The sequence below is a fragment of the Oryx dammah genome, unplaced genomic scaffold (assembly GCF_014754425.2).
Source record: "Oryx dammah isolate SB20612 unplaced genomic scaffold, SCBI_Odam_1.1 HiC_scaffold_28, whole genome shotgun sequence".
NCBI lineage: Eukaryota > Metazoa > Chordata > Mammalia > Artiodactyla > Bovidae > Oryx > Oryx dammah.
The window spans coordinates 56,233,735-56,260,469 of record NW_024070212.1 but is presented as its reverse complement, the minus strand read 5'-3'; the positions used below and the strand labels follow the sequence as shown (position 1 = coordinate 56,260,469).

General features: G+C 37.5%; 1 protein-coding gene across 2 annotated transcripts in view; it reads right to left on the bottom strand.

Moving 5' to 3' along the window:
- COL24A1 (collagen type XXIV alpha 1 chain) overlaps nt 1–26,735 on the bottom strand; it is a 392,623-nt gene that overhangs the window by 58,116 nt on the left and 307,772 nt on the right. For both annotated transcript variants that reach the window (XM_040232413.1, XM_040232414.1), the window contains exons 44-48: nt 24,569–24,622; nt 17,932–17,985; nt 17,768–17,821; nt 12,690–12,743; nt 11,443–11,550 (exon numbers count right to left, since the gene is read on the bottom strand). In XM_040232413.1, the coding sequence (XP_040088347.1) occupies nt 11,443–11,550; nt 12,690–12,743; nt 17,768–17,821; nt 17,932–17,985; nt 24,569–24,622 (324 nt within the window). The remainder of the gene's footprint in view (nt 1–11,442; nt 11,551–12,689; nt 12,744–17,767; nt 17,822–17,931; nt 17,986–24,568; nt 24,623–26,735) is intronic.

Below are 26,735 nucleotides of genomic sequence, written 5' to 3'. Positions count from 1 at the left end.
ATTAGTCTCTTCAAAATTCCAGCTGAGTATTCCATCTACAGCAAAACAGGACTCTAGTACATTTTACTAGGTTGATACTTTAAATTTATATTTGACTTCCTCTCTGAGCCCTGGCCCCAGATATCTAATTGCTCACTTACCACCTCTGCTCGAATGTCAGAACCTCTCCCACAAAATTTGGGCCCTCTTCAACATTTGCTTTTTTAGTGATGGGCACTACAATGCATTGAATTAGAAACTTGAACAAGTTAGAAATTTAGAAGTTATCCTTGACATCTCCCTTCCTCCTGCACCTTCCATAATCAAGCACTGAAGTCACATTAAAGCTATTTCTTAAATACTGCCTAAATCCATCCATTTCTTTCCATTTCCACTTCATCAGTATAGTACAAACCATGCATATATATAGCCTGGAATATTGCAGTAAATAGTCTTTTTAGTCTTCTGCATCTACTCCTGCCCCTTCCCATCCATTTTCCACACTGGAGCCATAATAATATTCCCCCTACATTTAATATTCAATGGGATCCACTGTCTATATAATGCTCAGTATTCCTGATAATTCTTTCATTAGCCACCACGATGCTGCTCTTGCTTACCTCAACAGCACCAAACTGTATCATTCTACACTTTGATCACTAAACTTTAGCCACAGCTGACCTTCTTCCTCTTCTTCAATCATACTGTTCTTCCTAGCATTGTATATGCTATTGTTTCTGCCTAGAATATTTCTTTTTTGCTTTCTCCACTCACCATTATGATTCCTAATTTACTTCTGCTTATAGTTCAATGTCATCTCTCTCTCCCTATATCTTCATATAAAACCACCTTCCTGAGGTATAGTTGACATAAATTTCAAAATCTAGAACCTGATAAATTGACATAAAGAATACATCTGTGAAAAAGTACATTAAAATGAAGGTAACACGTCTACCACTCCCAAAATGTTCCCCCCGTCTCCTTTTCTAAGTCATCCTCACACACACTTTCCTCTCCAGGAAAACAATGACTTGCTTTCTGTCTCTACAGATTAGTTTCCAGTGTCTAGAATTTTATATAGGTGGCAGTATACAGTATGTCGTCTTTGCTGTGCCTTTTTCCCCACTCAGAATAATTATTTTGAGATATATTCATATTGTTCAGTTCAGTCGCTCAGTCCTGTCCAACTCTTTGTGACCCCGTGAATCGCAGCACGCCAGGCCTCCCTGTCCATCACCAACTCCCGGAGTTCACTCAGATTCATGTCCATCGAGTCAGTGATGCCATCCAGCCATCTCATCCTCTGTCGTCCCCTTCTCCTCCTGCCCCCAATCCCTCCCAGCATCAGAGTCTTTTCCAATGAGTCAACTCTTTGCATGAGGTGGCCAAAGTACTGGAGCTTCAGCTTTAGCATCATTCCTTTCAAAGAAATCCCAGGGTTGATCTCCTTCAGAATGGACTGGTTGGATCTCCTTGCAATCCAAGGGACTCTCAAGAGTCTTCTCCAACACCACAGTTCAAAAGCATCAATTCTTCGGCGCTCAGCCTTCTTCATAGTTCAACTCTCATATCCATACATGACCACTGGAAAAATGATAGCCTTGACTAGACGGACCTTAGTCGGCAAAGTAATGTCTCTGCTTTTGAATATGCTATCTAGGTTGGTCATAACTTTCCTTCCAAGGAGTAAGCGTCTTTTAATTTCATAGCTGCAGTCACCATCTGCAGTGATTTTGGAGCCCCCAAAAATAAAGTCTGACACTGTTTCCACTGTTTCCCATCTATTTCCCATGAAGTGATGGGACCGGATGCCATGATCTTCGTTTTCTGAATGTTGAGCTTTAAGCCAACTTTTTCACTCTCTTCTTTCACTTTCATCAAGAGGCTTTTGAGTTCCTCTTCACTTTCTGCCACAATTTCTCATTCTTTTATTGCAGAATAATATTTCATTATATATATGTATGTACCACAATTTGTTTAGTCACTTACCTTTTGATGGACATATGGATTGTTTCCAATTTGGGGCTATTACAAAGAAAACTGCAACAAATATTCATGTGCAAGTTTTTGTGTGCACATATGCTTTTATTTCTCTAGGCAAGTTCAGAATGGCTGGTTCATAAGCCAGGTGTACCTTTAAAGTTTTAAGATAAGGCCAGTGTATTGGATAATTGACATCTTAATAGTATTAAGTCCTTTGATTCATGAATATAGTGTATACATCATTTATTTGAGTCTTCTTTAATTTCTGTCAGCAATGTCATATAGTTTTCAGTATCAAGTTGCATATTTTAGGGGGTCAGATTATCTGATTTTAACACTACAGTAAGTATTGCTTTTTAAATGTCAATTTCTGATTGCTCAGGAATACAGTATATAGAAATACATTTCATATTTGCATATTGATATTGCACCCAGAAGCCTTGCTAAATTAATATATTTTTTTGTAGATTCTGAAGGATTTTCTATATAGATGATCATGTTATCTGTGAATAAAGACAGTTTTATTTCTTTCAGTCCAATCTGGTGGCTCTTCCTTTTTCTTTTACCGACTAGAACTACTGACAGTGCTGAATGTCTCATGTAAATGTAAGAGAATAATAAACATATCTGTTGGCATATGAGGCCTAAGGTTTGTCTTACAAACACCTACGCAAAAAATACTTCTTGAAGGAAGTATTCAAATAATAATAGAAACAAATTCAGAAGATTCTATAAGAAATACTGAAAGTAACAGTGACTAAATAGTTGCATTTACTACTCTGTTAAAAAAGAAACAAAGGATATAGAGAAGTACATGCATGAGGATTAAGTCAAAATTCAACCTTATATTTAAAAAATGAAGAAGGGAAAGGATGGTTTATGGAAACAAAAGGGCATGAGAGCAAATAAAAGTATTTGTTTTGTTAGAGGGAAGATGCAATTAGTGACATATTAAACAAATGACTCGAGTTAAATAAATACACATTTGGTTCTTAAATTCAGGGCAACTGCTACCAGAATACCAGCTGAAAGAGAATAGGTAACTTTTAAACCAGCAGGAGAATTCAGTCAATACAATGAAAATTAGAAAATAAGAAAAAGAGAAACAACCCCAAAGATAGTACAGTACACCCCCAAAGTTTCCAGAGTAGCAAGGAGAGATAAGAAAGCCTTCCTAAGTGATCAATGTAAACAAACAGAGGAAAACAATAGAATGGGAAAGACTAGAGATCTCTTCAAGAAAATTAGAGATACCAAGGGAATATTTCATGCAAAGATGGGCACAATAAAGGACAGAAATAGTAAGGACCTAACAGAAACAGAAAAAATTAAAAAGAGGTGGCAAGAATACATAGAAGAACTATATAAAAAAGATCTTAATCACCCAGATAACCATGATGGTGTGATCACTCACTCTGCTAGAGCCAGACATCCTGGAATGTGAAGTCAAGTGGGCCTTAGGAAGCATCACTATGAACAAAGCTTGTGGAGGTGATGGAATTCCAACTGAGCTGTTTCAAATCCTAAAATGATGATGCTGTGAAAGTGCTGTACTCAATATGCCAGCAAATTTGGAAAACTCAGCAGTGGCCACAGGACTGGAAAAGGTCAGTTTTCATTCCAATCCCAAAGAAAGGCAATGCCAAAGAATATTCAAACTACTGCACAATTGCACTAAACTCACACATTAGCAAGGTAATGCTCAAAATTCTCCAAGTTAGTCTTCAACAGTATGTGAACTGAAACTTGCAGATGTTCAAGCTGGTTTTAGAAAAGGCAGAGGAACCAGAGATCAAATTGCCAATATCTGTTGGATCATGGAAAAAGCAAGAGAGTTCCAGAAAAACATCTGCTTCACTGGCTATGCCAAAGGCTTTGACTGTGTGGATCACAACAAACTGGAAAATTCTGAAAGAGATGAGAATAGCGGACCACCTTACTGGTCTCCTGAGAAACCTGTATGCAGGTCAAGAAGCAACAGTTAAAAAAAAGACATGGAACAAAAGACAAGTGCCAAATTGGAAAAGGAGTATATTGGGATACAAGGTATACAAGACTGTATATTGTCATCTTGCTTATTTAACTTTTATGCATAGTACATTATGTGAAATGCCAGGCTGGATGAAGCACAAGCTGGAATCAAGACTGCCGGGAGAAATATCAATAACCTCAGATATGCAGATGACACCGCCCTTATGGCAGAAAGTGAAGAGGAAGGAAGTAAAGAGCCTGTTGATGAAAGTGAAAGAGGAGAGTGAAAAAGCTGGCTTAAAACTCAAGATTCAAAAAATGAAGATCATGGCATCCAGTCCCATCACTTCATGGCAAATAGATGGGGAAACAATGGAAACAGTGACAGACTTTATTTTCTTGGGCTTCAAAATTGCTACAGATGGTGAGTGCAGCCATGAAATTAAAAGACACTTGCTCCTTGGAATAAAAGCTATGACAAACCTAGATAGCATATTAAAAAGCAGAAACATTACTTTACTGACAAAGGTCCATAGTCAAAGTCAAAGCTATGGTTTTTCCAGTGGTCATGTATGGATATGAGAGTTGGACTACAAAGAAAGCTGAATGTAGAAGAACTGATGCTTTTGAACTGTGGTGTTGGAGAAGACTCTTGAGAATCCCTTGGACTGTGAGGAGATCCAACTAGTCCATCCTAAAGGAAATTAGTCCTGATTATTCATTGGACAGACTGATACTGAAGCTGAAACTCCAATACTTTGGCCACCTGATGTGAAGAACTGACTAATTTGAAAAGACTCTGATGCTGGGAAAGATTGAGGGCAAGAGGAGAAGGGGATGACAGAGGATGAGATGGTTGGATGGCATTACCGACTCAATGGACATGAGTTTGAGTAAGCTCTGGGAGTTAGTGGTGGACAGGGAAGCCTGGCATGCTGCAGTCCATGGGGTTGCAAAGAGTTGGACATGACTGAGCGACTGAACTGAACTGAACTTAGAGCTAAATAAGGGCACTAGGTGGAGAAAGAGTAGAACTCTAGGACAAGGGATGGGGATATCTGACCAGACATGGGCAAGACCAACAGACATGGGCAAGACCAAGAACTGTGAACCTTCAGTCCCTCTTAGTCTTCCTTGCTTGTGGAGATAGCCACCCTGCTCAAGCATCTGGAAGCACCATTAACAGGCTGAAGGACTGGCAATTTGAAGCCTTGACTCAACTGTGGCCTACAGTCAATGAGGTTGAAGTGTTATAACTTCCCTGCTGCTGCTGCTAAGTCACTTCAGTCGTGTCTGAGTAAAGAGTAACTTCACAGTGGAGATGCCTGAGGAACATGAATGCCAGGGCAGGTGACCAAAGTCAATATCGAGATGATGGCACGTCGATAATATTACGTTTGACTTGAGGTGACGACAATGGCACTTAGTCTCTGTAGCACATGGTCTGCCTTCCAACAGACCATGTCTATGGGGTGTGACCCCATAGACAGCAGCCCACCAGGCTTCCCTGTCCCTAGGATTCTCCAGGCAAGAACACTGGACTGGGTTGCCATTTCCTTCTCCAATGCATGAAAGTGAAAAGTGAAAGGGAAGTCGCTCAGTCATGTCCAACTCTTTGCAACCCCATGGACTGCAGCCTACCAGGCTCCTCTGTTCACGGGATTTTCCAGGCAAGAGTACTGGAATGGGGTGCATCGCCTTCTCCCTAGCATACTGCATAGGAAGGGTCCAAAGGCTCAGGAAGACAGAAATGTGGAGATATATTTATCATGTGCGATCTGATCAATCACCCTCTAATGATGGTCCCTGAAAGGGATCAAAGGACACTCTTGGGTGTTAAGAAATCTCAGTATAAGGTTCCCTTATTTAAATAGGGGCCTTCTCTGGTGGCTTAGAGGGTAAAGCATCTGACTGCAATGTGGGAGACCTCAGTTCGATCCCTGGGTTGGGAAGATCCCGTGGAGAAGGAAATGGCAACTCACTCCAGTATTCATGCCTGGAGAATCCCAGGGATGGAGGAGCCTGGTGGGCTGCTGTCTATGGGGTCACACAGAGTTGGACACAACTGAAGCGACTTAGCAGCAGCAGCAGCAGCATACTTGGGACTCAGGACCTCTCGCTAAGTTCCCAGTCTCAAGCCAGTTCCTAGACCAGAACCTTTTGACTGAAGGGGAGGCAGGTTCTCTTTGAGGAAGAACCTGCAATGTGGTCATAGGTAAACACAGTGACTCTTGCCCGAAGCCATCTTCAGAGGGACTTGTGTTCATTTACCAGGTGACTGAACACTGGGAAAAGGGAAAGTCTCAACCTCTCTGGGGCTGTTAGACATTGTATTTGAACTGATAATAAACTTTGGAAATCCAAAATATCATCATGGCACTCTGGTCAGAGTGGAAAGTTTATGAAGGCTAAGTGATAAATAGTGATAAATGCAATTTTGGCCTGATATCTTTTCCAAGTAGTTTCAGCAGGGTTATGAGCCCAGTTGTCATTTTTGTATTTTTTTTCTCCAATCTCAGAGAATGGTGAAAATTCCTAACTCATAAAGTAAAGGCTACTGTAGTAGAAAGGGAAGAGACACATGGAAGCCTTTGCTTCCCACCCCTTCCGATCTCTTCCTACCCCCTTCCCCACAGTAGTATACCCCTAAGGTAATTTTCTGCACATCCGTGCAGAAAATTGTGCACAGTAACCATGTCCCTGTGGAAAATTGTAAATACTATTGCCAAAAGATGCAGGAGCAGTGATTCTACCATATTTTGCATCCATTTAACTCGACCGTTTGATGCAAACACCAGATAACTCCAACACTTAAACTTACAAAATTAATTGTGTGTTGATGTCAGTCACCACTGCAGTTTCTGAATGGTGTCTTTACTAAACAGGATAGCCGTTAGCAACAGCAGTTACTGGCCTAGTGAAATACTTCTTACCAATGTTTCTATCTGTAAAGATAATCAGAAGCGGTTTGCTTGCTTTCACTAGGCAGAGAGAGCTGTATCCCTTCAATGCCTTATTTCAGTGTTATGTCAGCTCAGCTTCCTCTAATAAAACAGACCAGTGGGATAGCTTAACAGTCTTGATAGCTCACAAAATATCATGCAGGTCCATTAAACTGAGGACACTGTCCAACCTGGACCAAATAAGTGCCCTAAAGATATGCTGGAAAAGTGAAAGTTGCTCAGTCATGTCTGACTCTGCAACCCCATGGACTATACGGTCCACGGAATTCTCTAGGCCAGAATACTGGAGTGGGCAGCCTTTATCTTCTCCAGGGGATCTTTCCAACCCAGGGATCAAACCCAGGTCTCCTGCGTTGCAGGCGGATTTTTTTTACCAGCTGAGCCACAAGGGAAGCCCAAAGATATGTCAGAGGATAGAAGTAAAAAGTTCACGACACTTGGTAGATGAAAGAAGTTTCTAGGTTTGGGGGTATATCAGGATTCCCTCTCTAAGAGACAAGTACTTTGCTTTGCTCAAAACAATAAAAGAGGCATGATGCTTGGTGAACCTCTCCAGACTTTGAAGTCAATCTATACCACCTTTGGGTATGCTGCTACAACCCACTTACTCACTTTATTGTGGCAAAATATATATAGATATATTTACCATTTTAACCAGTTTTAGATATATAGTTCAGAGGCATTCAATACATTCACACTGGTGTGTAACCATCACCATCATCCATCTGCAGAACCTTTTCTGTTGCCAAAATGAAACTCTGTACCCATTAAATAGTAACTTCTCCATTTCCTTCTCCTCCCAGTCCTTCCATTCTACTTTCTATGAATTTGACCACTTTAGGTACCTTATATAAATGGAATCGTATAATATCTTTACGTTTGTGTCTGGCTTAGGATAACGTCTTCAAGGTTTATCCATGTTGTAGCATGTGTCAGAATTTCCTTCCTTTTTAAGACAATAATATTCCACTGTATTAATATGTATATAACACATTTATCTGTTTCACTGTTGACACTCATGTGGGGTTGTTTGCATCTATTGGTGACTGTGAGTAGTGCTATTATGAACATTGGGAAAATTTCTGTTCAAGTTTCTGCTTTCAGTTCTTTGGGATATACACCCAGGAGAGGAACTGTTGGATCATATGGTAACCCAATGTTTAATTTTTCAGGACCTGCCATACTATTTTCCATAGTGGCTACATCATTTTACATTCCTATTAGCGGTGCACAAGGGTTCCAATTTCTTTACAAACTTACCAACAATTTTCTTATTTTATAATCTTCTTTCTTTTTTCGTGGGGGGTGGGTAGGTAATAGCTATCTTAGTGGTAGTAATTTGTTGTTGTTCTTGTCGTTTAGTTGCTAAGTCATGTCTGAGTCTTTGAGATCCCATGGACTATAGCCCACCAGGCTCTTCTGTCCATGGGATTTCCCAAGCAGGAATCCTGGAGTGGGTTGCCATTTCCTCTTCCAGGGGATCTTCCCAACCCAGAGGTCAAACTCATCTCCTGTACTAGCAGGTAGTTCCTTTACCGCTGAGCCACCAGGGAAGCCCAAAGTGGTGTCTAATAGTGGTTTTGATTTGCATTTTCCCTAATGATTGATTAGTGATGCTGAGCACCTTTCCTTGTGATTACAGGTCATTTGTGTATCTTATTTGAAGAAATATCCATTCAAGTCCTTTGCCAACTTGCTAGTTTTTGTGGGCCCTGAGGAAAAGACTGCAGCAGATTCAAGATGCCATGTAAGATACCTTGCTATTTGAATGTATGACTGAGAAGGGTCTGTAGCTGATAGAGATGCTATATGCACCCTTTGATAATCCCAATAAGAGGATCAGAGCTTATATCCATAAGGCTTTGTAGGTAAGTCATGCCTTCTTTGCCAAATGTAATCTCTCATTTGGAAAGCAGTTCTGGACTTTGTCTGGTTGAAACTGAATTATCAAATAACTATGTGTCCTGAACTGCTCATTATGATAGAGTGATATCTGATCCACTGAATCATAAAACTGGCTGTGTACAGCAGCATTCACGTCTAAATAGAAATAGTATTGGGCCCTAGTAGTCCAAAAATCACAAATGAAATATGCAACCATGCAATTGAGATGTCCATGATGCTTGTTCTACTGCTTTACTACTGCTCCTTCAGCCTTCCTAGAGAATTCTCTTAACCAGTTAGTAAGGGAGAAGAAAGCTCCAGCCTGTTTTATAGGTAAATCTGCACTGAATTTCACTATCATTTACAAGGGATTGCTGCTGCATTGAACTGTGAAAGACATCACTGTAAGAAACTCTTCCCAGTGGGCAGAGCTTGGGCAAACCCATAAATATGGGCAATCCATATAGCCATGCTTGGTGTTTGTAACCAAAGAAGCCCTGTCAATATGCTCTGGAGTTCTAACTGAGTTTTGCAATAGCCCTGAGTGGGGCCTCAGCATCTGGCTTTAAGTCCCCTTCATTCTCATCTATCCTATATTGAGCTAGTGATGTGGTTTCATGCCTTAGCCTTCACCCACACTGTCAATAAAAGCAGTATGCCAGATTCTAGAATATAACTTAGAATTAAAATGAAATCATTATCTTATTTGCATCGATTATTTTCTGTATTAGCTTTCTCTCAGTCATTATATTACTGTCCTTGAAGTATTATCCTATTGAAGAAGGATGTAATTAGAAAATGTCTGTTTTCATTCTAGAAACTAGCAGCAGATAATAGTCAGGTGCCATATTGCTGTTTTTATGCAAGAGAAAACAGTTCATATTTTTCTAAGTCCAAATCAGTGTATTCATTCCATTTCCCAATTTTCAATCCTTTCCAGGAGGACCTGCAGATGTCACATATTGCCAGAAAGAAGTTTTCACAATGAAGTATGAAGTGACCTGATATAAAAAGTAATGGATGACTTTGAACTGTCACTAGTGTCTGATAAATATCTTATATGCTGAATATCTGAAATTCCTATTAAACACATATACCTAGGATATTGATCTGTATTATCCATATCTGGAATAAGTGTCTGGGTTAGTGGTATTTTAGTTAGAAAATAAATGAGTTCCTCTTCCTGTAATTAAATCAATCTATTTGCTATTATTAGTATTTACAACTCAGTTATTAGCCTTATAGATTACTGGGCACATCCACATACATACCACGTCCATGATTAAACTTGTGTTCACAGCAAAATATATGACATATTTTGAAATGTGGTTTTCCTTGTTTCAACCCTCAAAATCTTATTCAAAGCAATAAAATAAGATTCATTATAACATTTTTTAGGTAAAACTTAAACAGAGACTCAGACCAACTCTTAAGCTTTTGATATTATATTTTTTAAAATCTACAACCTCATTTTAAGACTATTACATGGTGAGCCTAAAATGTAGCATCTAAATGAAGGGCATGAGCTCCCTTTAAGATTGAGATCTCAAATCAAAGTCCTCTTTTAACGAGACTGATGTTAACAGTAGAAGTTTATGAAGTACATATTTTAATTAAAAACATCAGCTTGACTTTCAAAGTTTTTTAGGCCTTAACCTGATGCTCTGATGTTCAGATACACTGTCTCCAAAACAAATAGAAACCAAGCTAAGCCTCCTTAAAAATATTCACCTTTCCAGATAGAATCTGGCTAGATATTTATTTCTTAAATAATTAAAGTTGCTGGTCATAATTCAATAGATTTTTTTTTAAATAAATGAGATAATTCATTACAGTGAAAGAAGAATATTAATTTGGGTTTGGTTTTGGTACAGTTCCACAGTTCATATGAATAAACAACTAGGACTGATTTATTTAAGAAAAAAAAAACAGATTAATATATAACCATATCCAAATAGTAGGAAAGTAAAAGGATAAATTTTACTGGATTTACTGGATTACTGAAATATGTGATTAATTATTCTCATATTTCAAATGGAAACACAACATGGGATAACAATAAATATCCAGATTATAATGACCTTAGGAAGGAAAAAGGGAAAATGGATAAATGAAGACAAAAGTATCATTTTAAGTTTCTGATCAAATAAATAAGATAGAATTTTGCATGAAAATAAGAATCTATATCATTGCTCATTGCATCACTAATGGATGAACACAGAGAAAATATTGACATAATTCTTATAAAATAGTGTGGCTATAAAAGTAAAGGGAAAATGATTTTGGCAGAGCTTACCTTGAGTTACTGCTAAGCCTGAAATGTTCCAAAGGTGGCTTAAGACATTTGATGAACTCAAAACAGTCAACTTGTATAGCCTTTAAAATATTACTTCTTTATGGTTCCTATTTACTAGTTTTTATATGTACTAAGAATGATATAAATTATTAATAATATGGGTTATTATATATAAAATATCAACAGAATGTACTCATTGACATTCCCTGAAAATCATAAACACAATTCCAAAATAATTATTATAGTAATGATTGGCTTAATCTGAGTGAATGTCAAAGCTAAGAAAGACAGCCAAAATATCTATGATCTTGTACAGAGACACTTATGCATAAGAAATAAAGTGCAAAGAACATTCAATCTACTCACAGGAAGTCCATGTTTTCCTGGTAGCCCAATTCTTCCAGGGTTTCCTGAAATGCCTTCTGCTCCATGGTATCCTTGCATGCCTTTTGGCCCAGGTAGTCCTGGAAGTCCCTTGATAATTAAAAATTACTTGGATTATAGAGAGATGCTATACAGATATTTAAATGACAAATACTTTTATACTTATTAAGATAGGGGGTTACATTTTTAATATCCTGTCCAAGGACAAATTTTCCTATTTCCTGGATTCCTTAATAATTTACTATTTGGATACAACAGATCAATCAACTGTCCCCTAAACAAAATGCCAAGCTAACCAGCAATTTACTTGGTAACCTTTTCTGCTTTAGTGTACTTTTCTAGTATTTCTCATTGTGCCAGCCTATGGTTTATCCAGCTGTGGAGAAAAGATCAGCCCTGTGCACCTGTCAGCATAGAATACAGGCTGACATTCATCATCTCTAAAACTTCATACTGTATTTTTCCCCATGAAATAAATTAAGGCTCTTTAATTGCTGCTTTGAATTAGATAAATATACGACTGAATAAAGGTCTGAACATTTTTGTTTCTATTCTTGAGGAACAAGATTTAATCTACAGGGATCTCTGATCTCAATGTGCTTATAATTTATATTCACTTCTTTACTTTTCTTGAACCAACACAGGCCACTCAAATCAGGCCCTTGGCTAGGGGAGACCAGCAGGAAGCCTTTGCTAATAAGCTAGTCAACACATACTTGCCTGGCCAAAGAGGAAATGAATGGCTAAGGTAAAATTAAACTTTGTTTTATGATGAAAGGATTTGAAGTGTTTTTTTTTTTTCTAAGACTTTCTGTTCTATTTCCCAGGAAAATGAGAGGTCAAGTTCTCTCGCTAAAATCCAGGTCATGTCCTTTTAATCATGCTTGGAAATCTCTGACCTTTGTCACCATTCATTTAGTCAAGACTCCAAGTTCCCTGTTTTTCAGTGGCTCATCATCAGACAGTAGTAGCATGAATTCACAGACAGGTCTCCATACACTGGAAAATAACATCCTTCAACTGCAGTGACTTCTATTTCAACACCAAGCTTGGTTTTGAGCTAATGGTCATATTTTGTTCCTTCTGTGTTCCAGCACGGGTTTAAACATTTTTAAAAGACAATGTGATTTATCCAACACTTGTCATAATTGGCTCCAAACTATTCTGCTTGCTAAAGTTGCCAATTCTATTTAGAAAAATAATAAAGATGAAGACAGCCTGTTACTTACAGGAATCCCAGGTTTCCCAGAAGGACCAGGAGCTCCTTTTTTCCCTTTAGGACCCTAAAAATGTGAAGCACTGCTGTCAATTGATCGCAATAAACAGAAGGCACAGAAAAGAACTCTAAGACCTGGATGCTACAAGCAAGTCCTTACACTCACTAGTTGGTTGTCATTGGGACTGCCATTAAACTTTCCTGGGAGTCATTTTTTTTCATGTGTAAATGAGATAATTTGACTAGATAAACAATGAATTTCCACCTGGCCTCCAAAAAGAGCTATCCTTGGTGGCTCAGGATGGTAAAGGATCTGCCTGCAGTGCAGGAGACCCGGGTTTGATCCTTGGGTCAGGAAGATCCCCTGGAGAAGGAAATGGCACCTCACTCCAGTATTCTTGCCTGGAAAATTCCATGGACGGAGGAGCCTCGTAGTCTATAGTCCATGGTGTCGCAGAGTCAGACACGACTAAGCAATTAACTGTCAAAGATTTATAAAAAGTGAAAGTGAAGTCACTTAGTCATGTCCAGCTCTTTGTGACTCCATGGACTGTAGCCCACCAGGCTCCTCCGTTCATAGAATTTTCCAGGCAAGAATACTGGAGTGGGTTGCCATTTCCTTCTCCAGGGAATTTTCCCGACCCAGAGATCGAACTCAGGCCTCCTGCACTGCAGGCAGACGCTTTACCGTTTGAGCCATGGGGAAGCCCCCATAGTTCTAAAAAGAAACTCATTATTTAAACAAAAGTCCCCACTTGTAGGCAAGGCCTTTGTCTCCCTATTGAAATTGGTTAAGTACCTATTTAATTAATTCAGTGAACATTCATTGGGGCTTCCCCAGTGGCTTAGCAGTAAAGGATCCACTGCAACACAGGGGATATGGGCTCTATCCCTGGGCTGGGAAGATCCTCTGGAGAAGGAAATGCATCCCACTCCAGTATTCTTGCCTGGAAAATCCCATGGACAGAGGAGACTGGTGGGCTACAGTGGATGGTGTTACAAAACAGTCAGACACAACTTTGCTATTTATTGACAAAATAACAGCAACAAACATTCATTGACTATGAGGTATCAGGGACTTTATTATGCGTTGGAGATGCAAAATTAAAGCTCTTGTTCCCAAGGAAGGTAAAGTAGAGTGAGGGATATGAACCACTAACTTAAAATGTGCTATCTGGAAGTACAGAGAAGAACATAGTTGTGAATCAAAGAAAAGATATTTATTTCTCACAGAGCTGCTTGTTTTTCAGTGTGTGAGATGTTTTAAATTATAATTGATTCAGCTGTAATGGTCTGCCAGGATAGTTAGAAATTTGCCCTTGCAAATCATGCCATTATTCTCATACTATCCTAAAATTATCTTAAGAAGAAAAATGTGAAAGAGAGTGACCTAGTTCACAAATTAAAAAAAAAAAGCATATTGTCATTACCAGACATATTTTTCAGAAGTCAGAAGTTCTCAGAAACAAGATAACTTCACCAAAAATGGGATGTTAAGTTACTAAAATCTGAAGATAGTTGTGCTAAAAAGTCAATTTGACAATAATAGCAAGATAAAAAATTTCAAAAGATGTTACATACTCTGAAAATGAGCTTAAATGTTTTAAGAAAAGATAGTGTATGTGGTAACAGAGAAAAAGGGCTTTTCTGTAAGAAATAAAAATCCTGTTTTGTTAGAATTTGATGAAAGGGAACTATATTAATCAAGGGTTATACCTCCAGGTTCAAAAGCTATTTTACTTGCTTCAAAAAGTCACTAATGTAAATTCCTCCTAAAGGTAAGAAAATGGGATAGTTGGTGAACTGGGTTAACTTGAAGTAAATACAATTTCTGGAACATATGATCCCTATAATAAAATTTTTCCCATAATAAAATTAATGGGAAAAACTCTCTAAATCAAATGCAAGACATCTGAGTGGACAGAGTTAAAGGCAATCCATTGACTAAATTTCCATGAATTAGGTTTCTACCACAGGCCAGGAAGGGCACTCAGAACAGAAATTAAGTTCCATTACAAAGAACATAAAGTTATACTTTTAGTGTACCCGAGTTTATGGCTTATGGTTCAGATATGCTATACATATATATAAGTGCTTTATTCCAAACATTCCAATAACAAAATAAAAACAAAGACATTCATGTACCATCACAAATCAATTATGTTTTGGGGTAACTATTATGTTGGGAATTATTTCAAAACAGGTAAATACTGTACTCTAAAACCTACATATATGGGTCTATCATTGTGAAAATTAGATCATTGTGAATATTAGTTATTAATACTTGGATAGGTATGAGGAAGTAGCTCCCAACAGAATAACACTAAAGGAAAATTATGGCTGTGCAGATTATTTTTAAAGAATACTTTTGTTAGTATTTACTTTTAATGGTAAAATTGTGGCAGAAACCTACCTACTGAACATAAAGTGTATAAAAAATAACAAAATAGTCTCTGCTGTTTTTAGATGCTCAATTCATGAACAGTTTCCTTATGACAATTATTGTCATCATAACTAAAATGAAGTAGGCCAGTTAGAGAAACCACAGACTTCCAATGGAGGTTTAAAATATATAAATGTCAACAAAGTGTAAAAGACTGGTATTTTTTTTGAATTTGTGCATTAAAAAAGCCTTGAATTTGGAATTGCTAGGTATTCTTATAACTAAATTAAGAGCCAAATATTACTAAATATTAATCCTACACAGAGGTGGTCTCTTCAGTAGGAAATTAAAGACTGGGCCAAAGACAAAGAAAAAACAGAAGGTGTTAGCAGGTGATTAATTGAGTTGGTGTCATAAAAAGGGAGGGAAATGTCACTCTTCCACCAATGCCCAAAATTCAAACGTAATAAAGCTAGAAGCATTCTACGCTCTTTTCAAACAACTTACTCATATTATTTTATTTAAATTTAAGTATCTCATAAATCAAACAGACTTTCCTGTTCCCATAACAGGAAAGGTGAATGAATTCATATATAGTCTTTAGAGTATATGCAGAATTGTGCTCTTTTGTCTGCTTAGCTTTGAAAAATAGAATGACTCTCCTGAAATCATATCCATTTGAAACAGCTTTCAATTCCACTTTACAGACTACAAAAGTAGGTAATCTAATTCTTTAGATAACAGAAAATTTTAAATGTGCCGTTACTATCCAAACACTCATTTATTGTTTATTTAAATGAAGCTGAAGAATAGTCATCTGAATACTTTGCTAGTTCTAACTTTGTTAGAGAGGGTAGCTTTAAAATACAAACACAGACTTAGAGAGGTAAGTAAGACTCATACTCTTTTTAACCAAGAAATTTCAACTCACTAAAATCTGGAATTTTGTTTTGGGAAGAAAATAAAAGTTTGGCTTGAGTCTCTGTATTTGAAAACCATTATGGGACAGTTCACTACATCTGCATTATGAAAGTCTCTAAAAATGTAGTGGTTTGCAGTTGGTTTTCACTTGACTTGCTCCAATTTTTTTTAATAGTTGTCCACAGTTTCATATCTGAGAGACTAATAAATGAATCGGTTGGTTAAGTAAAATTAATATTTAATTTAATCTATAAAAGAAGGCATCTATGTAATAATGGGAGTCAAGAAATAAAGTTTCTAATGTTGGTTTTGTTGTAACCAGTTTTGTGATCTTAGTAACTCATAATCTCTTTGGGACCTGAACTACTTCATTTGAAAGATGAGAGGGCTGTCCAAATGATTTTAAAGGGCCCTTTCCAAATCTAAAAAACACATTTAAAGCTTTATAGAAATAAGATGACGGCTATTCCACAGGATCCATCTGGCTATTCAAAGTGACCCTAGTGAGTAACACAGTTAGTGATATTCTGGTAACAATCGTTCCTATCTGAAATTGTATAAAGGTTTTTAGTGTAACCTCGGAATGTATGCCAGCATCGCCCGAAGTGGGAAAAGAACTAGTTCTCATGGATTATACAGAATTTAAACCATGGTTCCTCAGCACTTTTCAGTTCTAATACCTCGGAAGAGCTGACTATATAGGCTGGAGGTGCAGTGATCTAGTAAGAATATTTTATTTTCATTGGTATAATTTTAACAGATTGAAGAAACAGCAAAAAAAAAAAATCTTCTTCCTGAGATATGTCAAAAAGCAAAATGAAAACACCAAGAAAATGAAAGCACTGTAAAGGATTCAAAATTTTAGGATCAAACCTTGGGAGAGCATTTTCATCCTTAGCCATTTAAAACAAGCATAAGTAAGTCACATGAAAGCGTTAGTAGTGTTCTAGGTTCACAGATTTTTCCACTGCTTTTTTCAATTTGGGTATTACAAATTCTAAGTGCATGAGACAGCTGTATTCTTTCTCCGCATTTTTTTTTTAATATGGCTGAATGAAAAACTGGGTAGCAATGAACTGATGCTACAAATTATAAATCCAGTTGTTACTTAAGGTCGTGTGTGTGTGCTCAGTTGCTCAGTCGTGTCCAGCTCTTATGACTCCATGAACTGGAACCAGCTAAGCTGCTCTGTCCATGGGATTTTCTAGGCAAGAATACTGGAATGGGTTGCCATTTCCTTCTCCATATGTAAGGCTGAAGCAACATCTATTCTGATACAGGGAAGGAGATGGCTAAATTTAGTAATAATATATTTTTAGTTTGTCGATAACAAATATTTGACTTTTGTTATGGGAAAAAAAAATCTTTTAAGCCAATTTTGACTCTGTGTCATATAGTCCAACAATTTATACCCCTACTTTACTAAAGCAACTATATAAGCATGACTGCTAAGTTTTCTCTTGGCGATACTGGTTTTAAGGCTAGTTGTTATTTCTACCTGAAACCCCAAAGGGGGACAATTAGTTTGGGATAAGTCTAGGCAATTTTCTAAAAGCCAGAGTAGTCTGTTGGTAAAGGGAAATTTGGAGGGCAGTCAAAACACATAAATTAATCAATAATGATGCTTTAGCACAATTAATGACAAACACATTGTTTAGAGACCCATGGTGATTCTTGTTCTGAAAGGGTGAATGACCATTTAAGTTATAATGAACAGCAACTCCCTGTGTCTTTGCTTTCTCAAGCCAGCAATACATTTCAAGTTGTCTTAAATGATTTCAACTTACCTCAGATCCTCTCTCTCCTTTTAGTCCTTGTTCACCCTGGTCACCTGGCTCACCCTTTAACCGGAATCAAAACAGAAATCACATATAAAGCAGAGACCAAATAAGATATGTTAACATTAATGTTTTTAAATGCCAGCATTACAAAGAATGCTTTCAAAACATACTGGGGGCCCTTGCTGTCCAGTGGCACCTCTTGGTCCTGGTATACCCACATGGCCCTACGAAGAGAAAAGGATATATTGTTAGAATACATAAAGAGGATAGAGTAGTATCACTTAAAGTGGAAGTGAAGTCGCTCAGTCGTGTCTGACTCTTCACAACCCCATGGACTGTAAACCCGCTACACTGCTCTGTCCATGGGATTTTCCAGGCAAGAATACTGGAGGGGTTGCCATTTCCTTCTCTAAGTATCACTTAAAGTGGTAGCAAAATGTTGCAAATTTCAATTTAAATATTATAGAGATAATGATTCTCTCTTAGAAATAGTATAGAACATAACAGCCACTTGCATATAATGATGACTGAGAAAGAGTATAGAGGTTTTTTCCATATGGTTTAATATAGGTCTGCCAAAAGATGTCTATGCCCTAATCCTCAAAACCTGTGAATGTGATCTTATTTGGAGAAAAGGGTCTTTGTAGATATCATCCAAGTTAAGTATTTTAGAAGGAGATTATCCTGGACTCTTTGTGACCCTCTGGATTGTAGCCCTCCAGGCTCTTCTGTCCATGGGATTATCCAGGCAAGAATCCTGGAGTGGGTTGCCATTTCCTCCTCTAGGAGATCTTCCCAACCCAGGGATCAAACCTGTGTCTCTCATGTCTCCTGCATTAACAGGTGGGTTCTTTACCATAGCACCACCTGAGAAGTTCTCTGGATTATCCATGTGGGCTCCAAATCCACTGACAGGTTTCCTTGTAAGACATACAGAGAAAGAGAAGGATACAAAGGAGAAGGTCATGTGAAGATGAGCAGAGGATGGAGTAATGCAGCCACAAGGGATGTTATCTACCAGAAGCTGGAAGAAGCAAGAAAGGTTCTTTCCTAGAGCCAGTGATGGGAGCCCAGCCCTGTTCATATCTTGCTTTTGGATTTCTGGCTTCCAGGATCACGAGAGAATAAATTTCTGTTGTTTTAAGCCACCTGGTTTGCGGTAATTTGTTACGGCAGGCTCAGGAAACTAACATAGTAAATAACTAGTGAATAAAGAGTTTGAAAGCAAATGCCTTTTTTCCAGTGTTCTATGCTCTCCACTTTTACAAATTAAGGTCACAGCCATTTAGATAGTAGATTTACTGAGTTGAAGACTGGTAGTTGTTACTGCATATGCCAAGACATCAAGTGACTCTGACTCTAGCAATCTGTCATCAGCCCAGTTCTCCTAGAAAGGAATGCTGACCTACCACATTTTTCAAGTGTGCAAACAGAAACTAACAACAACCTAGGGGCATGTCAGGTAACAGTTATGCAGAAAGAATTCCACGTGTAATCTCTTTTATCCCCTTCCCCACTGTCCACTTCAGATTCCTTTCTACCTGTATATTACAGAAAGGATGCCATAGGAAGGACAGTTATCAGGCTCATCTCCTTTCTGGGCTAGGAGAAGAAGAGATTACTTAAGGCTAATGATTTATTCTCCTGCAAGATCATTTGAAGTCTTTTTTGTTTGCATTCTGCAGCATAAATGTTTATGGTTTTAAGATTCAACTTCCTGATAAAGTAAATCCTGTTTAAGGGAGAGAACAGTTGCAAGAGATAAAGGCTAATTTGGAAAGCTTTCTATAAATAGCACACAGTCATAACTAAAGAGAAAAGGATGACTACCAACAAACAACCTGACTCTTACCAACAAAACATGACCAGGATCAGCAAGTAACAGAATCAGGTCAACCATGAGGGAGCTTCATTCAAGTAAAAAGCCAGCTCAAGAAAGAAGCAATTGGTGAAAAGTTGGGGTTACAAAGTGAACTAAGTGAGAGTAACCATACTGAGTCAACTACAAAACTCCAAACCATCGTGGTCTATTATGGTTTTGTCACCATTCTAGCTGCAGTTTTACAGAGACCTTTTCAGAATGATCATTCAAGAGCCAACTGCCTCTTATAGGTTTGTGATGTTTGGATGCAAATCTTAGGAAAAACAAACTTGTTTACTAGGAGCTCCACCATAGTTCCTTTGGCTCTTTCCAACCCAATGAAAACTGACAAATTATTTTCTACAATGGTAAGAGTTAAATATGCTGCAGTAAATATTATTATGAAGTTATGTGGGCAAGATTACAGGGAGTGATTGATTTTTTTTTCTGGTGATGTTAGTAGTGGGAGGGGTTGGATGATCAAAGGGAGCCTGGAGAGGATTTTATATGGAAAGTGATGATTATATATGATGATGATTATAAAATCATAAGTGATGATTTTATATGGGAAGCTGAAGTTTAAAGGATGAGTTTTCCAGGTGGTAAAGAAAAAGGAAGGCATTCTGCAGAGGAATAGCATCGGAGAATGAATGGAGATTCATCTAACACAACATGTTAAGTGGAGAATGGATTTAAAAGGGCTGTGACTGTTGATAGTGAGTCTAGTTAGTGAGCTATTAAAAGAATTCAGGCAAAAAATGATGAAACCCTAAAGTAGGGCAAAGTGGATAGACTCCAGAGATACATAAAACGTCAAAAGAAGTGGTCCACTGAAGTTGAGAGATGAGAGGATAGAGAAAGGGGAGAATGAGAAGGGAGAGGTGAGAGACAAGAGAAAGCAAGAGAGACAGAGAGCGAAAAAGAGAAAGAGAGAGATAGAAAGAGGGAAGATTAGTTTACTAGACACCTGGATGTCTGCTGGTACTATTCACTGAATTAAAGACATAAAAAGAGGAGGATCAGATTTGGACTGGGACATGCTGAGTCTGAGGCACCTGTGATGATGTCTAGTAGCTATTTGGATGTGTATATCTAATGCTAAGGACTGAAGGCCAAGTGAAGGATTAGTCGTTATTTTATTGTATGCAAAAAATGCTATGGCCTTTGCCTAACCAAAGTAAAAAGGAGTTTAAGGTAGAGCATAATTTATTCAACTTATTTCTAGGGCTTTGTCCCATATAAGTTTAGGTTGACTTAATCTTAGGTATTTATGTGTTTCTGTTCACACTTTTAAAAAGTGAATATTAACAGTATAGTGTTCTTATTTATAACATGTCCTCTGGCTCTCTATTAAGCCTCATATTTATCTTGACATACATGTTGTGTAGTTTTCTGGATGGCAAATATTTTACTATATCCGCTTTTATACTGACTAAATATTCTTGTTTTTAATATGTGATGTCCAGGGAGTCAAAGACTGTGTGTTGAGTGCTCTGTGTTACATTCAAGGCTCCTTCCTGGTCCATGGAAGACACTAAAATAAATGCTGAATGAGAAGAGATTTAATTATATGTAACACATAAACCCACTCCAGTGTTCTTCCCTGGAGAATCCCAGGGACGGGGGAGCCTGCTGGGCTGCCATCTATGGGGTCGCACAGAGTCAGACACGACTGAAGCGACTTAGCAGCAGCAGCAGCAGCAGCAACACACAAAAGTATCACATATAGCGATGACTAGTATATATTTACTGATGATAATGAACAAGATACTTGACTTTTTGATTCTCAGTTTCTTCAAGAGGAAAAAAAGAACAAAGGATGGTGATAAGGGTTTCAAAAAGTCTTTCAGTTGTTCATAGCAAGATGAAAGCAAAGTATTCATTATCCATTCCATATTTTTTCTCCAACAGGAAAATCTTTCAGAATATTTGTGAATATAAAAGTGTTTTTAAAAGCCTGGTGATTATTCAACCATAAAAAGGAATGAAGTACTGACATATTTTACAGCATGGATGAATCTTGAAAATACTGTGTAAAGTGAAAGGAGCCAGACACAAAAGGCTATATATTGTATGATCCCAGTTATATGAAAGATACAGAATAGATAATTTGGTAGAGATAGAAAGCAGAGTATTGGTTTCCAGAGGTTGGGAGAAGTAGAATGACTATTTAACAAGCACAGGCCTTCTTTTTTGGGGTGATGAAAATGTTCTAGAACTAGGTAGTGTGTGATGATTGTACAATATTGCCAATATAATAAATGTCTGTAAATTGTATCATTTTAAAATGGCTAAAATGGTAAATTTTATGCTATGTGCATTTGAGCACAATTTTAAAAAGCTTATAATAATTCTGACCATCTGTTTACTAGAGTGAAATGGTCATGTCTATAATGCCCATATAGAAAAGCAATCATTTAAAAGTATCATGTAGGGGTATAACAGAATAATCTCACTCTGAATAAAGCATGGTTCCACTATTTGAATCGAACGTGTGCTTGGAAAAATGTGGCAGGGTACAAGTGTGGGTATTTCATAACTTTGAGATGTCTAAGCAATGAAGTTATTGTGACTGTCTGACACGAAAGGGCTCTTTCAAATAGATCCATCAACAAATGATAAAATGACTCTTAAAGCCTAAGAAACAAGATGGAATAAGACAAAGAAGAAAATGTATATCACATTTGGTGGTAAAACATCCATGACTGAAGACTTTATCAGCACTATATGGACTAAAGGAGAACCAGATTCTACAGCCATCCTAGTGAAAAACCTTCCTCTGATGAAGGATTTCTGAAGAATTATAGGGACTATCCAGAAAAACAGGGGCAGGATTTTTCTTCTCCCAGCCAGGTGAAGAAGAGATTCTTTCCCTTCTAACAGAATAATTAGCTGTTTGTTTGCCATGCTGATATAGTTACTGGTTGTAGTTCAGTTCGGTTCAGTTCAGTCACTTAGTTGTGTCCAACTCTTTGTGACCCCATGAATCGCAGCACACCAGGCCTCCCTGTCCATCACCAACTCCCGGAGTTCACTCAAACTCATGTCCATTGAGTCCGTGATGCCATCCAGCCATCTCATCCTTTGTCGTCCCCTTCTCCTCCTGCCCCTAATCCCTCCCAGCATCAGAGTCTTTTCCAATGAGTCAACTCTTCGCATGAGGTGGCCAAAGTACTGGAGTTTCAGCTTTAGCATCATTTCTTCCAAAGAAATCCCAGGGCTGATCTCCTTCAGAATGGGCTGGTTGGATCTCCTTGCAGTCCAAGGGACTCTCAAGACTCTTCTCCAACACCACAGTTCACAAGCATCAATTCTTCGGCGCTCAGCTTTCTTCACAGTCCAACTCTCACATCCATATATGGCTACTGGAAAAACCATAGCCTTGACTAGATGGACCTTTGTTGGCAAAGTAACGTTTCTGAATTTTGAATATGCTGTCTAGGTTGGTCATAACTTTCCTTTCAAGGAGTAAGCGTCTTTTAATTTCATGGCTGCAGTCGCCATCTGCAGTGATTTTGGAGCCCCCCAAAATAAAGTCTGACACTGTTTCCACTGTTTCCCATCTATTTCCCATGAAGTGATGGGACCAGATGCCATGGTAGAAGTCAAAAAAAGACATTATAAGAACTCGATTTTCTGAAGAACGTGTAGAGAAGTTAGCACAGAAAAAGTCAAAGAAGTTTAAGAAGCTTCTCATATTATGCTGAAAGCCGTGAGTTGGCAAAGTTAATTTCAAGTAAAGGAGAAGGGGGCGACAGAGGATGAGATGGTTGGATGGCATCGCTGACTCCATGGACATGAGTTTGAGCAAACTCTGGGAGATAGTGAAGGACAGGAAAGCCCGGTGTGCTGCAGTCCATGGGGGTCTCAGACAGTTGGACATGATTTATGACCAAACAACAAAGTATTATATACTATTATGTACAGGGCTTAAAACAGACATTGAACAAGAAAGAAAGAAGTCATATTTAAATTGAGGAGCTAAAATATCTACACATTAAAAACAATTAGCAAAAATGATAGTAGCAGAGGATTTTAAAATATTTGTATTGAATGACTTCTATAACCAATAAATACTATAGGACTAGATTAGAGGGAAAGCTTGCTGCTAGACAGTAGAAAATGCGGTATGAATTAGATTATAAAGGGTAAACAGGATTTATGTAAGTAAAGATTATGTAATTTTGTGAGCAAGCAGATAGTGTTGTGAGCAAAGGAAAAAGATAGGAGGTATAGGGAGAGAGTTAACAAATGACCATTTTATTTAGTATATGACATTATAAACAGAAATGGAAGAGATATAGGGCAGGAATACAGAACATCCTCAATACAAATATGCTAATAAATAATGACACTGAATAAATTCTCTCCATAGTCTAATATAATTTGAGCAATACAGCTTGTCTCTGAAAATCCTTTTAAGAATAAAAGAGGATAAGAATTGACATAAGAATATAATGGTGTTTATCCATTTGACAAGTCTTTAATGAATTTCTACCATATAGTAGGAAATTTGTGTTCTAGAAATTGGGGATATAATGATGAAAAACATGACAGTCTTATTCTCATGGATATTATATTTTCTTAGGGGATATAGACAATAAACAAAAAATGAGTGTATAAAAAGGTGGTAAGATAATTTGGATAACATTAAATGTCATAAAATAAATAGAGTAATAAGATATAAAGTGGTGGATAGAAAGGGCAGTTAGAGAAGCCCTCTCAAAAGTAACATTTCAGTTGAGATTTGAGTGATGAGACAAAGGAGCAATGGAAGGAGATGAAGATAATTTTAGAGAGAAGGAACAGAAAATACGAAGAGCTTCTAGGATCAAAGTGTAAGATATTCTTAATTATCTCAATGATGCTTATTTTCATTTGCAACTGAGAACCACAGAGAAACCTATTCAAATTTAGAAGAAAGGTGTGAAATTTATAGGAATTACCTTATATCCCTCTTCTCCAGGCTCTCCTCTCTCTCCTTGTTCTCCTATTGGACCCTAAAGAGACCACAGGCAGAAACAATCAATGTATCTTAAGTATTTGAGAACACAGAAGAAATAGTTAATGTGGAATATTTTTTTCTGAAAAATATGAAATCAAATGTACAATAATTTGTTTAGTTCCACTCTCAGACAGTAAAGAATCTGTCTGCAATGTGGAGACCCAAGTTCAATCCCTGGGTTGGGAAGATCTCATGGAGAAGGGAATGGTTTCTTGCCTGGAGAATTCCATGGACAGAGGAGTCTGGTGGGCTACAGTCCATGGGATCACAAAGAGTCAGACATGACTGAGCAACTAACACCTTTCACTTTCACCTTCAGATAATTTCAAAGGATTGAATTTCCACAACACTAAGAACACCATAAACACTGATTATTCAAAGACAATCTCATAATTATTCTGCTAGAAAAAATACTGACAAAATGAAGTCCAAGTAAACAATGTGAATTTTCAGGTGAGTAAAGTATGTTATGAAGGATATCAAAATAACTTGCATTTGTGCTGAATGTTAAAATGATTGAAAACAATTTAAGCAGGACCACTCAGCCATTAATTAAGTGATTAATGCACTTAACCAATTGCATTAATTAGAAAATATTATATTTAATCACCTTTTTAAAAGTATCTAAGAGCTAATTTTACTTTATCATTCTTTATTAGAAATTATATTGTCTATTCTTTAATCTGCAAAATCTTAAATATTAAGATATAAATTGACCTAAAGAAATTACACTTACTCATTTTAATTCTTGAGGCAGAAACGAATAAACCTGTGAAAGTCACTCAGTCGTGTCTAACTCTTTGTGACCCCATGGACTATACAGTCCATGGAATTCTCCAGGCCAGAATACTAGAGTGGGTAGCTGGACCCTTCTCCAGGGGATCTTCCCAACCCAGGGACTGAACCCACCTCTCCCACATTGCAGGCAGATTCTTTACCAGCTAAGCCATAAGGAAGCCCGAGAATACTGGAGTCGGTAGCCTACCCCTTCTCCAGTGGATCTTCCTGACTCAGAAATTGAACTGGAGTCTCCTGCATTGAAAGTGGGTTCTTTACCAACTGAGCTATCAGGGAATACCTACTTTTAACTTTTTCTAAACATTTCTAATATAAAATCCTTTGATATGATAAGCAGTTCAAACTACCTATTCTAAAATGCACTTGAAAAACCAATTATCACATATCAGGATCAACTATCCCAAAAGAAACGCAAAAGAAATTCTCATCAGAACCATAAAATTTATTATGGATAAATAGCTTACTTCTATGTGAATAAAGATATTAGACATAATGTAAAGACACAAATCTCTGACTTTGATTTAATTATTTAGAATATTCTTGGTCCAATTTTCACACCTGTCTCAAGACTACTAATAAAATGACCATTATTATACTAGCTGTGTAATAAATTTATTATATTTCAGTGACATTCTTTGAACATGGAATATGTGAATCTGGGGAAAAAGCACTACTCTATTCTTCTTGCCCATATTTTTCTTTGTGCTTTTAAATTTCTGTACTGTTTCCATATTTGTGGAACCTCCATATCTCTCAGAGGTTGAGAGACATTTAGAATGCATTTGATACAGGATTTTTAAAGATATCATTCTGTCTCTTAATGATTTACTCCTTAAATTTATGTGAGGTATGGGGTAACTTGGATTCCTTTTTTTCAACTGAGGTATAGTTTATTTACAATACTATGTCAGTTTTTAGGTGCACAACATAGTGATTCACAATTTTTAAAGGTGGTACTTTATTTACAGTTAAAACGCTGACTATATTCCCTGTGTTGTACAATATATCCTTGTAGTTTATTTAATACACAGTAGTTTGTATCTTTTCTCGACCAGGGGATCTTTGCAGAAACTAATACCTGTGAATACTGAAACGTATCAGGTCAATAATGTTCAGGTAACAAAAGATGATTAAAGGTATACTGAGCATGGCCCCACCAATCAAACAAGACCCAGTTTCCCACTCAGTCAGTCTCTCCCATCAGGAAGCTTCCATAAGCCTCTTATCCTTCTCCATCAGGGAGGAGACAGATTGAAAACCACAATCACAGAAAACTAACCAATCTGATCACAGGTACCACAGCCTTGTCT